Below are 13,509 nucleotides of genomic sequence, written 5' to 3'. Positions count from 1 at the left end.
ACCTATAAAACATGGTGACCCAGCAAAGCCCTCTGCAACACCCTCACTAACCACTGGGTATGAATGAGGGACATGCAAACTGCTCTACTGCTGGCCAAGAAAAGAACCCAGAGACCCTCTTTCTTATTTGTGCTGAACAGATTAGCTAAGTAAAATACCATCAGTATTGTTGTTTTCAGACCAGAGCCACGCTTTAAGGTGAGAGTGACAGGTAGGACATGATGTGCTGGCACCGAGAGCTATTGCAAATAAATGGGGCAGTAGAAATGCAGGTTAGACCAGGCACTAAACGGCATCAGGAGGGAGTGATGTGCAGTAAGCTCTAGAAAGCAGGGGCATGCTTTTAGGTTAGATTTTAAATGAGCATCGCAGAGGGCTTAACCTGCTATGGTGAGGTTAGCTGGGCTTGGAGACTTCCACCTCCTAGGACCTGAACTGATCAGGTCTGTCAAGCTTTTCTTCCCACTGGGACCTCAAAAATCTGAAAAGAGAGAGGAAGGATGAAAGGAAAGACAGAAGAAAAAAAAAAAACAACAAACCCCACAAAAATGAGTTTCTGTAGTTGGCATCTGAGACACTCATCTCAGAACAAGGAGCCTCATGTTCCAGCTCCTGCCCAAAAGACTTCTAGACAATACACAGTGAATCTTTCTTTTTTTTTGGAGGACGGAGCAGCATACAGGGACAGCAGGACCCAGGCAAGCCAAGAATCCAGTACCCAGAACACTCTCCAGAGAGAAAAGAAACTTTGGTCCCGCCAGGCAGAAGAGATAATTGATGTCTGCAAAGTACTGGGTGCTCTCACCACTCAGTGACTGGTAAAAGGGGAACAGATGGGGAGGGTGAAAGGGAAGGGTGCGAAAGGCAGCCATGGAGCAACTTCTTCTTCCAGCGTCTTTTGAAAGAAAGCAAGTGCTTTTGCTACAGAGATGTGTCAGGAACTGTACAGTGAGAGCACCTACTACAGCGAGTTGTCCAAGGCATGCAGGGGGAAGGGCTGTCACACGAGGTGACAGCTAGAGCTTCTACCTTCTCACAGGTCCATCAGCTCAGGGGCCTCTAAAAGGCTGCCTGGCTGCAGTGCCTTCTCCCCTTTATCCTTTTATCTCCCCTTACACCATGCGCAGACCACAGTCCAGGGCAACAGCTGGAGACAGAGTGACAGCAATCCTTGAGCTACACAAGCAAGGCATGGACCTGGCCATGGGACAGGAGTGGTCACAGAAGCTTCTCGCCGCAGGTTAGGATTTCATAGGGATGGCAATGATGAACACAGGGCCTGCAGCTCCAGAAGCCATTGTTGCACTTTTCTCTGTCTTTGCATCCAGTGCACCAGGTTATTTCACAACAAAAAATGAACAACTGCGACTCAATAGATCTCTCTAGAATACCTGCGTGATGGAGGTCCCCTGGCAGACAATGCGGAAACTTGAGGCCATTGGCACTAACATCTATTTCCCCAGCTAAGTAGCTCTCAGGTCATTTGTGGAGCAGATTTCGAGAGATGTGAGGTGAAAGCTGGAAGGCAGAGCCCTGGGCTGCAGTACCAGAGAGGTGCCCAGAACCTTCTAGTAAACCACATCACTGTAGGGTGGACAGCAGTTGTCCCGCGCAAGGCTTTGGTTTTTGCTTTACTGCAAAGCACAAAGAAGACACTACCAGCTCACGGGCTGCGATGTCATGGTTAGCTCATGCCAGCTTGCTCATTCCCACCCACTGTGCTGATCGGGTTGTTAGTGCAGCCACGTGATGAACTAGACCAGAAATGGATCCAGATGAAAAAAACAAAAACAAAACCAAAACCAAACAAAAAACCCAACCAACAACAAAGGAAGGAAGGTGGGAAATCTCTGCCAGATCCATTCCCTGATGCAGTGCCTCAACTAATGTCACCCGCAATGCCAGGGGCAGGAATGAGTGGGCTGGATGAGGAAGGAAGGGGATGCCTAAGCCAGTGTTTCAGCACTACAGACTCAGCTGCACAACTACTGCCTCCACTGCTTTCAGTCAAGACTGGCAGCTCAGGACTTAAAGGCCTTACACTCCACGAACAACCGTGGCTCACCCAGCTCCATCTGTTTGCAAACACCAAGCCCTCTTTTGCATCACTCGTGCTCAGATAAAGATAGCTTTGCTAGAAAAAAAATCTATATATTAATTTTTCCCCAACCCAAGATAAGCATCCACTGATTATCGTCGCCAGGTATGGCCCAGGTAGGAGTTAACATCTATCCAACTGCCTGACAGCAGAGGCAAGATGCTAAGCAGCGCTGACCCAAGAGAGATGGTTTCTGAAGCCATCCTCATTGCAGTACTACAAAATCAGCTGGGAGGAAGAACTGAAAGAGACTAAAAGGCAACTGAAATCAATGGAGTGGAAGAAAACACCCTGCTGCCCTGTCCACCAGTACCAATAAGCCTCTGAGTCTCTCCCATGCTTCAGTGCCCAAGGTTCATCCCCTCCTAAAGGAAATAAGCTACTTTACTCACTACATTGAGCACTGTCACAAATTTATTTGTTAGCAGTTGCAACTGAGTGACTCCGTATATGCTGGATATTTTTAAAAGAAGGAAAAATGTGAATGGTTGCTTCTTAGCTTTCCTTGGAAAACGCCAGTGACCCAGAAGGAAATTTCCAAAGTTGGTGAAGCGAGGGCAAGCGAGAAATCCCACCAGCGGCAGACCTCGGCTCCGGCCAGAGGCATGGACCAGGCACGTCAGCGGCTCTTCGAGCTGAGCCAGTAGAGGTCTCTCTTCCACTAATCCACTAAAAAAAATAAATAAATATCTATATTTGTCTGCGTGCGCATGTGCCTTCCCTTCTGATCCCTGGTCCCCAACTAGAATAAAGTAAATACAGCAGGAAGCCAGCAGATCGGATGAGAACAATTTATCACTTCACTCCAGAAAAAAATAAAACCAAAAAATTGTGGTCTACCAGGTTACCAAGCTTACAACATTGACTCCAGGCTTCGCATCTGGCAGAAAAAATTTACAGTATGGTCAGTCCCAGACATCCAGCTTCTCTCCTCAAGGAAAATGAGGACCACAGCTGCGACCGTGCTTACCAGGGCATGGCCATCTGCTTGCAGAGCTCTTGTTCGGGTAGCAGGGGGATAGGGAGCCCTTTCTGCACTTGTAGTTCCCTGGTTTCAATCTGGGTAGTGCCAGTCACGACAGAGTGTCTTTATCAGGCAACGGTTGGTTTTTTTGGCCTCCATGTAAAGGACTGCTTAGCCTTTGTGGGAGTAGCGTCTGGAGCACACAAAATGGGGCACCTGCCCATGACTGGAATCCTTGCTTGAAGTCTCAGATGTGAGGCCAAGGATAAAATTGGAATGAAACTAATGTTCCTGCCTGCTGGCTCCTCCAAACAGCTGCAGGCACAGTAGGATGGCCAGGTATAAAAGCCTGAACTGGCACAGCCTGTCTTGTGGATAGGGAACGCTAAACCACAAGGTGTGTTGCTCCGCCGCTTCCACCCGGAGCCGGCTGGCAGGTGCCAAGCTGCCGAGAGGCAGAGGGACACCCCCTGCCAGCGCAGCCTGCCGCGGGCACCTGCTCGGGCCAGCTCGGCTCAGCTGGGGCATGAACTGGCATCTTCTGCTCCTCCAGTGGCACCAGTAACGCTGTCACCGGCTGCGGCTGCGCACCGCGTAATGTGTTAGCTGCAGCTGCAACGCTCCTGTCTGAAAACCCAGGGGCGGAGAACTCCCCCCAGGAGCCCTGGTAGGTGACACCTATAGCACCTCAACAGCAAACAAACTGCTTCTGCCCTTTGCTTGCGGAGAACCTGGAGATTAGTAAGGTTTATTAAGTTGGGGAGGGTGCAGGGGGCCAGGCCCAGCAGGGGAACAGAGGGAGTCCAGAGAGGTTACCCCAAACCCCGCTCCCCAGTGACGGCAGAGCACGGGAGCAGCAGGGAACGGGCAGGCAGCAGAGCCGTCCCCTCTCCTGCGGCCATGCACAGGGCAGCCGCACTCCCTGAGGCACGGCTGCACCCTGGTTTCGGCGCGGGAAGGAGGGAGGCAAAAATAAAAAGGCAAACCAGCTGTACCCGTTTAATTCAAGCATATCTCAGTAGAGACAGTCGTACGTGAACGCGTGTCTGCTCCTTGAGAAAGAAGGAAAGTTCAGTTCGATCACATCCTGACTGCGGATTAGGCCTAGAGAAGCTGGAGGTGCCCTGCAAAAAGGAAAGCCACTTTGGGAAGCACGCCGATTACAGGACATCTCTGTATTTTGCCCCGATCCTCTTCACCCATCCATTTCTTTGAACCTATCACGCTTCCATATTGCTTCTCCTACGCAGGGAGCTGCAGGCTATAAACCCTGTCCACGCGCTGCAATGGCACCTTGGGGCTGGAAGGTGACCCTCTGTCCCAGGGGCCTATCACAAAGGTCCCCGTCTGTCACAGAGCATCCTGCAACGGGAGACCTGGCAGCAGATCTGCTTTGTTTTCACCTCAGCAAGGCTTTTGCCTTGCTAGACCGAGGCTTTTTCCTGCTCTTGCTTTCGCCTCCGCGGGAGTCCCGGGGGACGCCCAGGCACCTCGCCACATCTGGGCTGCTGTTCCTGTGCCGCCGCACCCCGGGAGGCGGGAGAAGGCGACGAGAGAGGAGCTGGGGCAAAGCTCCACAGCGAGTGGAGCTCCTTCACCTGTCATTTATTAGCGCTTCTTTTGCATCGCTAGTAACCTCCTTTTGGGGGATTTTCGTAGCTGCTGCCAAGTTCGGTTTGTTTTCTTCAGGCAGAAGCAGATGAAGAGTGGACAGTCTGATGCTGGTTTGGTTTTAGACAGTTGCACTTTTTATATTATCATTAATTTTATATTAGAGGAAAATATACATTTGCTTGCTATTTAAGTAAACTGAATTAGGAATTTATCTTTAATGAAAAAGAAAAAAAAGGGAAAAAAAAAAGGGAAGAAAAACACATTCCCCTCTATTTTTTTTGCTTAATTTTGAGTCCCGCAATGATTGATGTGGGCAAGGCAGAAATCAGGCGAGGAGAGGAAAGGCACACGAGCTCCCTGGACGGAGGAGGTGGCCGAGCCTGGGTGAAACATGACAAACCACAAGTGCAGATACTACCCAGCCAGTGTGAAAAATGCCTTTTTTCAGCTCAGTAAGTAAACAAAACACTGGAGGTGGGGGGAAAAAAATCAATATTAAAAAAGAACACAGAGTCTTCACGGTTTTTCCAGTAAAATCAAAGCAGAAAAGATCCCATTTGGGAACAGAGCAAAACAGTTCATCCAAAATAATTATTTTACTGCAAATCACGCATTTTGTTAAAGTCATTACACTGTGAACATTTTATTTTGGTATTAAAAAAAAAGTAACAAACAAGAGCACAGTAATTACTTTTTTGAATTAAAAAAAAAAAAGACAAAATGAAAAGTCAAAAATATGAAAATACCGTAAGAAGACACGGAAACAAAACATGCTGACATTTCTGAAGTAGAATGTTTTCTTTTGCAAATGAAATTCAGTGTTTCTTCAGGGTTTTTTCAGCCAAAGCGACTCAGATGTATGGATGGACACGGATGTCAGAAAAGTTCATTTTTCCAATTAATCTCCCCGTTTGTGGAAGAGTGGGCTAGTTCTACATCTGAAAAGCGGTGTGAATATTGACTTTATTGTTAGCGCTTTCTCTGCCAGCCAAACCTCTCTAGTGAAAAACGGTCAGATCCACGTCCAAAACATTCCTGCTAAGGAACCGGTCATATCCTTCTCCTCCGGCACGGGAATACGCAGCTTTACGTAAGGGAAAGCAAGCCGGCGTGTGCCCCGCGTGTCCCACACCCTGCTCCCCGTGGGGCTGTCCCCTTTTCCCGGGGGTGCGGCAGCGGGCGGCCCGTGCCCCCCAACTCCCGACGTGAAATAAACGTGGAACTTCTAACGCCAGCGAAGCAGCAAAGCGGGGGCCGCAAATGGAACACCTGCGGGTTCGCCGGGCTGCCCCCACCCCGGCGCGGCCCTGCAGCCGCCTCGGTGCCCGCACCGACACCGGCGAGCCAGGCGCACACGGCCCGGGACGCGTCCCCGGCCCCTGCCCCGTAACCCGCCTCCTGGCCCCGGGGAAGGGCCGCAACTCGTCCCGCACCCCGCTCCAGCGCGGCACTCGGGGGCACCGCGGCCCGCCTCGCTGCGCCGGAGACCCCCTGGGGCCGTGCCCCGGCCCCACAGCCCCCCCCCCCCCCCCCGAGTGGGAGGGCCCCGCTCCCCCGCCTGCTCCTCCGTGCGGGCGTGCACGGGCGTGCGGGCGCGCAGCTATCGGCGTGCGCACACGCCCGGGCAAGTGCATGCGCGCGTGCCTGCGCGCGTCCACCCCTGCGCGAGCACGGCGTACCCCGCGCCAGATGAGGGACGGGTGCGCGCGTGCAAGCGTGCGCATATCTGCGTGTACGTGTGACCGGCGGCGGGAGGGATGGAGGGCGGGAAGGAGGCTCCGTGCGCGCACCCGCGGTGCTGCCGTATCGGCCGCGCTTTATTGCATCAGTCGGGGCGGGGCCCCGCCGGGCAGCGCCGGGGCGGGGCGGGGCCGGGCCCAAGCCGGAGAAGCCGTTTCGCCGCGCACGAAGCGGCGCCCCTCCCCCTCCCCCTCCCCTCCCCTCCCCCTCCCATCGCCGTCCCCGCCGGGCCTGGGAGCGGCGCCAGGCGGAGGGAAGCGGCGAGGCAAGGTTGCCTCCAGCCGCCCGAGGAGGAAACGCCGCGACGAGGAAGAGGAGGAGGAGGAGGAAGTAAAATTTAAAAAATACATCCCGCCGCGCAGGCTGGGGGCCCGGCCCCGCCCCCAGCGCCACCTTAAATCTCCCCCGCGGCGCTTCGGGCCGCTTCCTCCAGCGGAGGCTCGTTGGGCTCTGCTGACGCCAGACCCCGCCGCAACAACAAGCCCCGACCCGGGGAGCGGGGGGGGAGGGAACAACGCACGCACACGCTCCCGCTGCTCCCACCGCCCCGGGCAAGGGGGGTGCAGGGCGGGTTTGAGCGTGCCCCCTCCCCCGGGAAAGGCGGCGGGAGGGTGTTTCCCCCTTCTCTGCTGCCGGCTCCGCACATCCCCCCGGGGATCGCCCGGGGGAGGAGGCGGGGGGCGACACGATCGCGGTGGATGCGGACCCAGGTGAAAGCGGCCGAGGCGGCCCTCGCCTGCACAGCGAGGTGAAAAGCCCCATCAGACGCGGCAAAAAAAGAGGGAAAAAAAATTTTTTTTTGAAAAATAACGTGGTTGATTTTGCAGCCGCTCTCTTGGGCGGGGCGGGGGGCGCTGAGAGGGCAAATCCAAACCCTACATGATAGAGCAACAGGCGGGACCCCGGCCGCCGCCCTCTCCCGCCCAGCCCCGGCCTGGGGGGTTCCAGCGCCGGCACTGACCTTGCCCCGGCCCCCCCACAGACCCCTCCCGCCCCGGGGGGGGCTCTCCCCGCTCCCTTCCCACGTCCCCCCGCCCGGCGGCGGCTGCACAAGGGGAGGTTTCGCTTGTGCCGGCCGCGGGGATAGGCCGGCTCGGGGAGGCGCCGCTGTTTATTTTCTATCGCGATCACTTTGTTCGTGATGGGGGGAAAAAAAAAAACCCACTTTTTTTTTTCTTTTTTTTTTTTTTAAATTTTCACGAAGGTTTTCCACGTTTACTGGCCTGAATTGCACACACCTCCCGCACCCTCCCCACCCCCCCCCAGTGGGGCGGCCTGGAGTCAAACTGGGGGAGGGGGGTGGCGGGATACCGGAGCGCACTGGAGGAGGGCGGAGAGCAGGGTGTTTAGCGATCCTTTGCAGCCGGAGGAGGAAAAGTCCATTTCAAACACTGGCCGTGCCCGTTCCCTCTCCTCGGCCCCGGGACGAGCCCGGGGTGCCATCTGCCCGAGTCGGGGGGCCGAGATTGAGGCAGGGCGGGTGCTGGTGGGGGGATCGCTCCTCATTCCCCGTCCCTCCCCAGCACAAACCCGTGTTTTCGGGGAGGTTTCAGAGGGAGGGCGAACCCAGGCACGGCCGGGATAAACAACAGGATCGCGTTGCAGCGGGGAGTGGTGGGGGGGGAGGACCCGGGCGAGCGCGGGGTGAGACTCGCACAGGGTTGTTTGTCGTGTCCCCCCCCTCCGCCCCCGTATTTTTGCATTTATTTATTTCTCGCAATCTCTAGGGATGAAAACGCTTCACCTCCGCATCGCCCCGGGGAACGGGGTACGGATGCCCGCACCTTGCCGGCCGGGCGCGGCGGGCAGGGCGGCGCGGCGATGGAGAGGCTGCAGGGCCGGGCAGCCCCCCTCGGCTCTCCGCACCACGGCGATCCGCGCCCCCCCGCCCTCCCCCGGTGCCATCCCCTCTCTCCGGCGGTGACCGACCCCCCGCGCATCCCCGGCCGGCTGCCGCCCACCGCGCTTCTCCGCGGGCCGGGGTGGGGGATAACGCGACGGCGGCGCGGTCGCTCCCCGGGACCCCGGTGGCGGGAGAGGCCGCTGCCGCGCCGGTGCCTGCACCAGCATCTGCTGGGACAGGGGTGTGCGAGGCGCCATCTTTGTTAGCAATAAACGCCGTCGTGGGAGAAGATACACCGGGTTTCCATTGCGAAGCCGTCGGAGGGGAGGTTCGTTACCGGCACCTTCCCCGACCAGTCCCTGGGCGGCGGGGGCGGGGGGTGGGAAGCGAAACCCTGGAGAATTGGTGGCTCTCTGGTCCAGAACTGGCAGCTGTCCGGCCCAGGAAGGTGCTAAATTTGACTTGGGTTTTAAGCCTTAAAACGACTAATACCTCGAGCTATGTATTTTTTTCTTTCCCCCTCTCCCCCCCCCCCAAAAAAAAAAAAAAATACAGTGTGACAGAGGAATTTCCACTCCTTTGCATTAAGAGGGCACATCATTCCCAACTATCACGGATGAGAAACGATAGTGTGGCACTAAGGATGAAGAGAGCGAGCAGCATTCCTTGCTTTCACCTGCGCTGGAGACACAGGAAGAGATACCTAAAGGAAACTTGCTGTATTTCTTGAAGGAGCCTTATTTCCTCCTGTGCCAGGCTGAGGGAGGCTGAAACACACACTAATGAAGAACGTATTTCTTATATATGGCAGTTTTCTTTATTGATTGCTTGATGTGAAACAATATCAATCTGGATTTTTTTTCCCACACATTACAAAAAAAAATAAAATGGCTCAGTCTGCAATCCTTTAAGCACAGCCATATTAATTATCAGAAAAAAAGAAAAAAAAAAATAAACCCAAACCTAAGAAGTCTACCAAATAGAGCATTTACAAATGCACAAAAACATGCCACTTTGGCTTTATGGGGAAAAATATTGTCTTCTAGATTAAAAAAAAAATCTTTTAACATAAATAAGTTAGTATAATTTCTCAGTGTCTTTACAGAGTTATGTACACAGGTACACTTCAAACTTTTTTTTTATTTTTACATACAGGTACACAGGCAATGTAGAAATACTCTGTAAAGATGTAGTATCCCTTTTCCCTCACACACAAATACTTCAGGAAGTGGGTCAGATCAGAAAACAACAATATTTGAGATTCAGAGCAAAAGCCTTCCAGATTAGTTTAAAAAAAAAAAAAACACCACACAACCAAAAAAAAAAACCCCAAAAACCCCAAAACTTAGGAAATCAAGCAATGTAACAACAGGATGATTTTACACAACTTTTACAGGCATTCAAATTTGCTACATGGATTTGAGGTCGGGGGGGGGGGGGGGCCCAACAGACAACTTTTGCTGCTACATAACGGAATCATCACAGCTCCCACCTCTTCAGCTTAATGCAGTAGGAAGAAATTTCACAAGTGGCCTGTAATAATCTGCTCTGAGCAGGGTTACCACGATGGTATATAAAAAAAAAAAAAAAAGGAAAAAAAAAAAGGAAAAAAACACAGCAGACCCACTTAAAGGGACAATACATCTTTAAGTAATAAAAGCCCTACACTGCTTCTCTTCATACATTTTCCTTGCTAGATTGTGAAAGCAAGTTCCAATCGGTCACCACTCCCTCCCCCCTCCCAACAAAGTTTATGTGCTACATAAGGTAAAAACTATATACACAGGTAGTACAATGAAGCAAATAAGGAAACACCTAATTGCACAATGCTACATCCAATGCTTTTAGAGGCAGGTCTTTTTTAAGAGTGCCTAAAATTTTAGTGTTATTGTTTGCGCTTTTTTGTTGTTGTTTTGTTGCTGTTGGTTTTTTTTCAGTGCTTGTACAGGACCTCCATCCCACGGAGATCGGCGATATGTATTTTCGTTTCCACTACAACTTTACATCTTCCTCGCTTCATCGCCCCCCGCCGCACCCGATGAACGAGGACACGCACATCCTCCGCTCTGCAACGGGGAAAGGGGAGGGGGGGGGGGGGAAGAGGGAGGGAAAGAAGACGGGGAGGGAGAAGGCGATTAGAAAACGTCGAGAAGAAACGCGATCCGCGGCGCAACCGGTTCAAACCGACACCGCATCCCCGGGGCGGGCGGGCCCTGCCCGGGCGGGGCCCCTCCGCTGCCCGCCGCCGTCCGCGCCCCGCCGGGGCCGCCCCGCACGCCGGGGGCCGCGCTGCTGGCACTCCTGCCAGCCGGTCCTCGGCCCGTTTGGCCCGTCGGCGGGGAAAACGAGGGCGGCGGGATCCCTCCTCTCCGGCCCGGGGCTCGGCCCGCTCTCCCCCACCCCGCCCGGCGGCTCCCCCCCACCCAAACAAGCGGGCGGTAGTAGCGGCATTTGCATAGCCACGCATGCTGACGTGCTCCTCCACGGCTCACCCCAGCGGGACTAATTTGTTGCAACTTCTGCTTTACAGCTTAATCTCTTTCTGCACAATCGCAAATCGTGTTTGTAAACCTCGCTCCTAACCTCGGCTCCGAAACCGCCGGCGCAATTTACCAACTCCCTCCGCCCCAGCCCTCGCCTTAAAACAAAACAACAACAAGAACGGGGCGGGGGGGAAGGCTAAAAGAAAAAAAAAAAAAGCACAATCCAGCTCCCATTAACTCGTTCTTTTGCCTTCGCCAACGTCTAAAACCAAACCAAACCAAAACAACTGGGGGGGGGGGGGGGGGGGGGACACGACACCAAACCGACCTTGCCTAGCTCGTATTTTAAAGAAAGTGCCCGGATTCCCCTTAGACCCAACTTTTATTTCTCCCGGGGTGGGAGGTCGCCGCGACGTGCGACAGCAACGCTGACATTTTAAGTGAAAAACCATCCGGGGGCACACACATGGGAAGCCCCCCGAAATCCCTTGTCATCTGACATCATGCACCAGCCGCGTTTGAAGCTCCGTCCCTCCACCCGCACGGTCCTTGGGAAAGGGCCCTCCCTGCCTCCGGTCCCGGTCCCGGAGGAGGGAGGGAAGGCAGGGTCGGTCCCACCACGGCCGGGGCTCCCGCCGCCGCCCCAGCCCCTGCCCGGGCGACGCTGCGGAGCCCGGCGCTGCGCTTCGCCCTTGTTTTGTTCTTTTCAAGCCCTGCGCGTCCCACCCCCACCACACACCCATCCCCGAGCGCTTGGGGAAAGCCACCCTTCCTCGGGGAAAAGACCCCCGCAGCCCAGGAGGGTCCCCTCCCCCCCTTCCCGAAGCAGGATACCCACTCGGTCACCCTTTCTTCCCCTTACTCGCATCCTAACGCCAGACCCTAAAGGGAACCTACCTAAACGGTTTACGTTTGATGTCGTCTTGGGCTTGATTTCTTGGGTGTTTGCTCCACTGAACTGGCACTGGGGGAGTTTGCTGAACCCTCTTCTTCTGTTGTGTTGGCTCTTTTAGTTTGAGGAGAGGAATCTAGGAGGGGAAAATTAAAAACAAGGGGAGGAGGGGGGGAGAGTGATATTGAAATATTTTCCTTCCAGATGTCTGCTCTGCATCCAAGGGGGGGGGGGGGGGGGGGGGGAGATGGGACCGGGGCGGGGATATTCCCGGATCCCCATGTCAGCTATCGGCTACGTGAAAGCGAGAAGGGAGAGGGGAGAAGGGCTTCTCGTTAGGTAAAAGATCCAAGTTTCCTGTTTTCGGCTAAAATCCCTATCCTTCTTTTGCTTCACGTTATGAACCTCCTCCCAGCCGGGCAGGAGGCCGGGTCCCCGCTGAGGGGCGGCGAAGGGACGAGGGCACGATGCGCGTCTAAGGGCTTTTCCTTGCAAATCATCTACCGGCTCCCATCTAACGCGGGACCCCCCTGGGACTGCAAACAGCACCTAGCCTTTTTATGGGGAAAGGAGGCGGGGGGGGGGGGGTCACCGAGCCGGTGCCCGGCGGGGCACAGCCCATCGCGGTCAGGCCACGCGTGGCACGGGCGAAGGGGCCGAGAGCCCCGGAGCTGACACCGGCAGGGCAGGCGGAGAAAAGCTCTGCGGCATTCCTAAGGGTACGTTACCATCGGTGGCAGGTCTTTTCCTCTGCCCAGTGCACTGCTCTGCAAAGTCCGTCTGATTTTCAGAAACACCAGTCTTTTGATCTACACAGTGAGTGTCCTCTGAGATTCCCTGAGAACCGACAAAAACCACGGTTTGGCAATTCCCGTTTACATCCAAGCTCTGGCGGCCGGAGGACTTGCAGACAGCTTTCAGTAGCCTGGGGGGTCTGAAGTAGAACTCGGGCGAGCTCCCCTTCTCCACGGCTTGCCACTCGTACCTGCCTTCCAGCGGCTTGTGATTTTGGAAATCGAAATTCCACTTCCTCTGGTATGCCTCCTCCATCTCCTGGAAGTGCTTCTTCAAGTCCCTGTTTAACTCTTCGTTATTCACTGGCCCGAAGAGGTTCCTGCAAGCTGACGGCTTCGGGTACTCCGACTGCCTGGCTTCCATGCGCTCCAGGGTAGGGCTCCCATTAGAAATACGGACGTTTGACATCTCCCCCCACCTCTTTCTTCTGGCGGCAGTTGTTTTGCTCGCTGCTCTCCCCCCCGCAGCCGCCGCCTCCTCCTCCTCCTCCTCTCCGCCTTTTATTTCTCGGCGCTCGCCGGCTTTGCTCCGCGTCTCCTCTCCGCGCTGGCCCACTCTCCGGCTCCGCCTCGACCCCGCTCGCCCTCGGCCCGCTCAGAAGGGGCGAGGAGGCGCCCTTGCATAAGCGCCGGCCCGGGGATGAGCCCCGAGAGCCGCCGCCGCCGCCGGGGAGCCCCGGGCGGGTGAAGGAGCGGTGCGCGGGGGGAGCGCGCAGGCGGGGAGCGGCGCTGCCCCGCCGGTGATGGTGATGCCCCCGCCGCTCGCACCGCCGCCGCGTAGTAAAAGCGAGACGGAAAAAAACAAGAGGAGACGAGCCCTTTTCTCGGTTGCCCAATATGGCGATTGAAGGGAGGCTGACGAAGAAGAAAATGATTGACAGGACGAGTCTATTTAAACAGCCCGGCCGAGCTATTGGTTACGGCGGCGGGCACCGCCCCGTCGGCTGGGCCCTGCCTCGCTGCCGCCGCCGGCTCTAAAGGTGGCCCCGGCCGGGCCGGGCTGGGCTGCCGCCGCACCGAGCCGTGCCGTGCCGTGCCGTGCCGTGCCGTGCCGTGCCGTGGGGGAGGCGGGGGACGAGGA

At 55.5% G+C, this 13,509-nt stretch overlaps 1 protein-coding gene across 1 annotated transcript; it reads right to left on the bottom strand.

Annotated features, from left to right (window-relative positions):
• Positions 1-9,053: 9,053 nt before the first annotated feature.
• Positions 9,054-13,301, bottom strand: CDKN1B (cyclin dependent kinase inhibitor 1B). Its single transcript, XM_075761030.1, has 3 exons — positions 12,363-13,301; positions 11,640-11,770; positions 9,054-10,325 (listed from the first exon to the last, which is right to left on the bottom strand). The coding sequence occupies exons 1-2, from the start codon at positions 12,835-12,837 to the stop codon at positions 11,649-11,651; spliced, it is 597 nt and encodes a 198-aa protein (XP_075617145.1). The 5' UTR covers positions 12,838-13,301; the 3' UTR covers positions 9,054-10,325; positions 11,640-11,648.
• Positions 13,302-13,509: the final 208 nt, after the last annotated feature.

This window comes from Balearica regulorum, chromosome 1 (genome assembly GCF_011004875.1).
Source record: "Balearica regulorum gibbericeps isolate bBalReg1 chromosome 1, bBalReg1.pri, whole genome shotgun sequence".
Classification (NCBI taxonomy): domain Eukaryota; kingdom Metazoa; phylum Chordata; class Aves; order Gruiformes; family Gruidae; genus Balearica; species Balearica regulorum.
The sequence above is the reverse complement of the archived record's forward strand: the minus strand, read 5'-3'. Positions and strand labels throughout refer to the sequence as shown.

Bases quoted from the DNA above. Each gene is read 5' to 3' on its own strand.
- CDKN1B (XM_075761030.1), bottom strand. From the start codon at position 12,837: ATGTCAAACGTCCGTATTTCTAATGGGAGCCCTACCCTGGAGCGCATG. The intron at 11,771-12,362 runs GTAACGTACCCT...TTCCCCTCCTAG, and splicing joins GAAAAGACCTGCCACCGATG to ATTCCTCTCCTCAAACTAAA.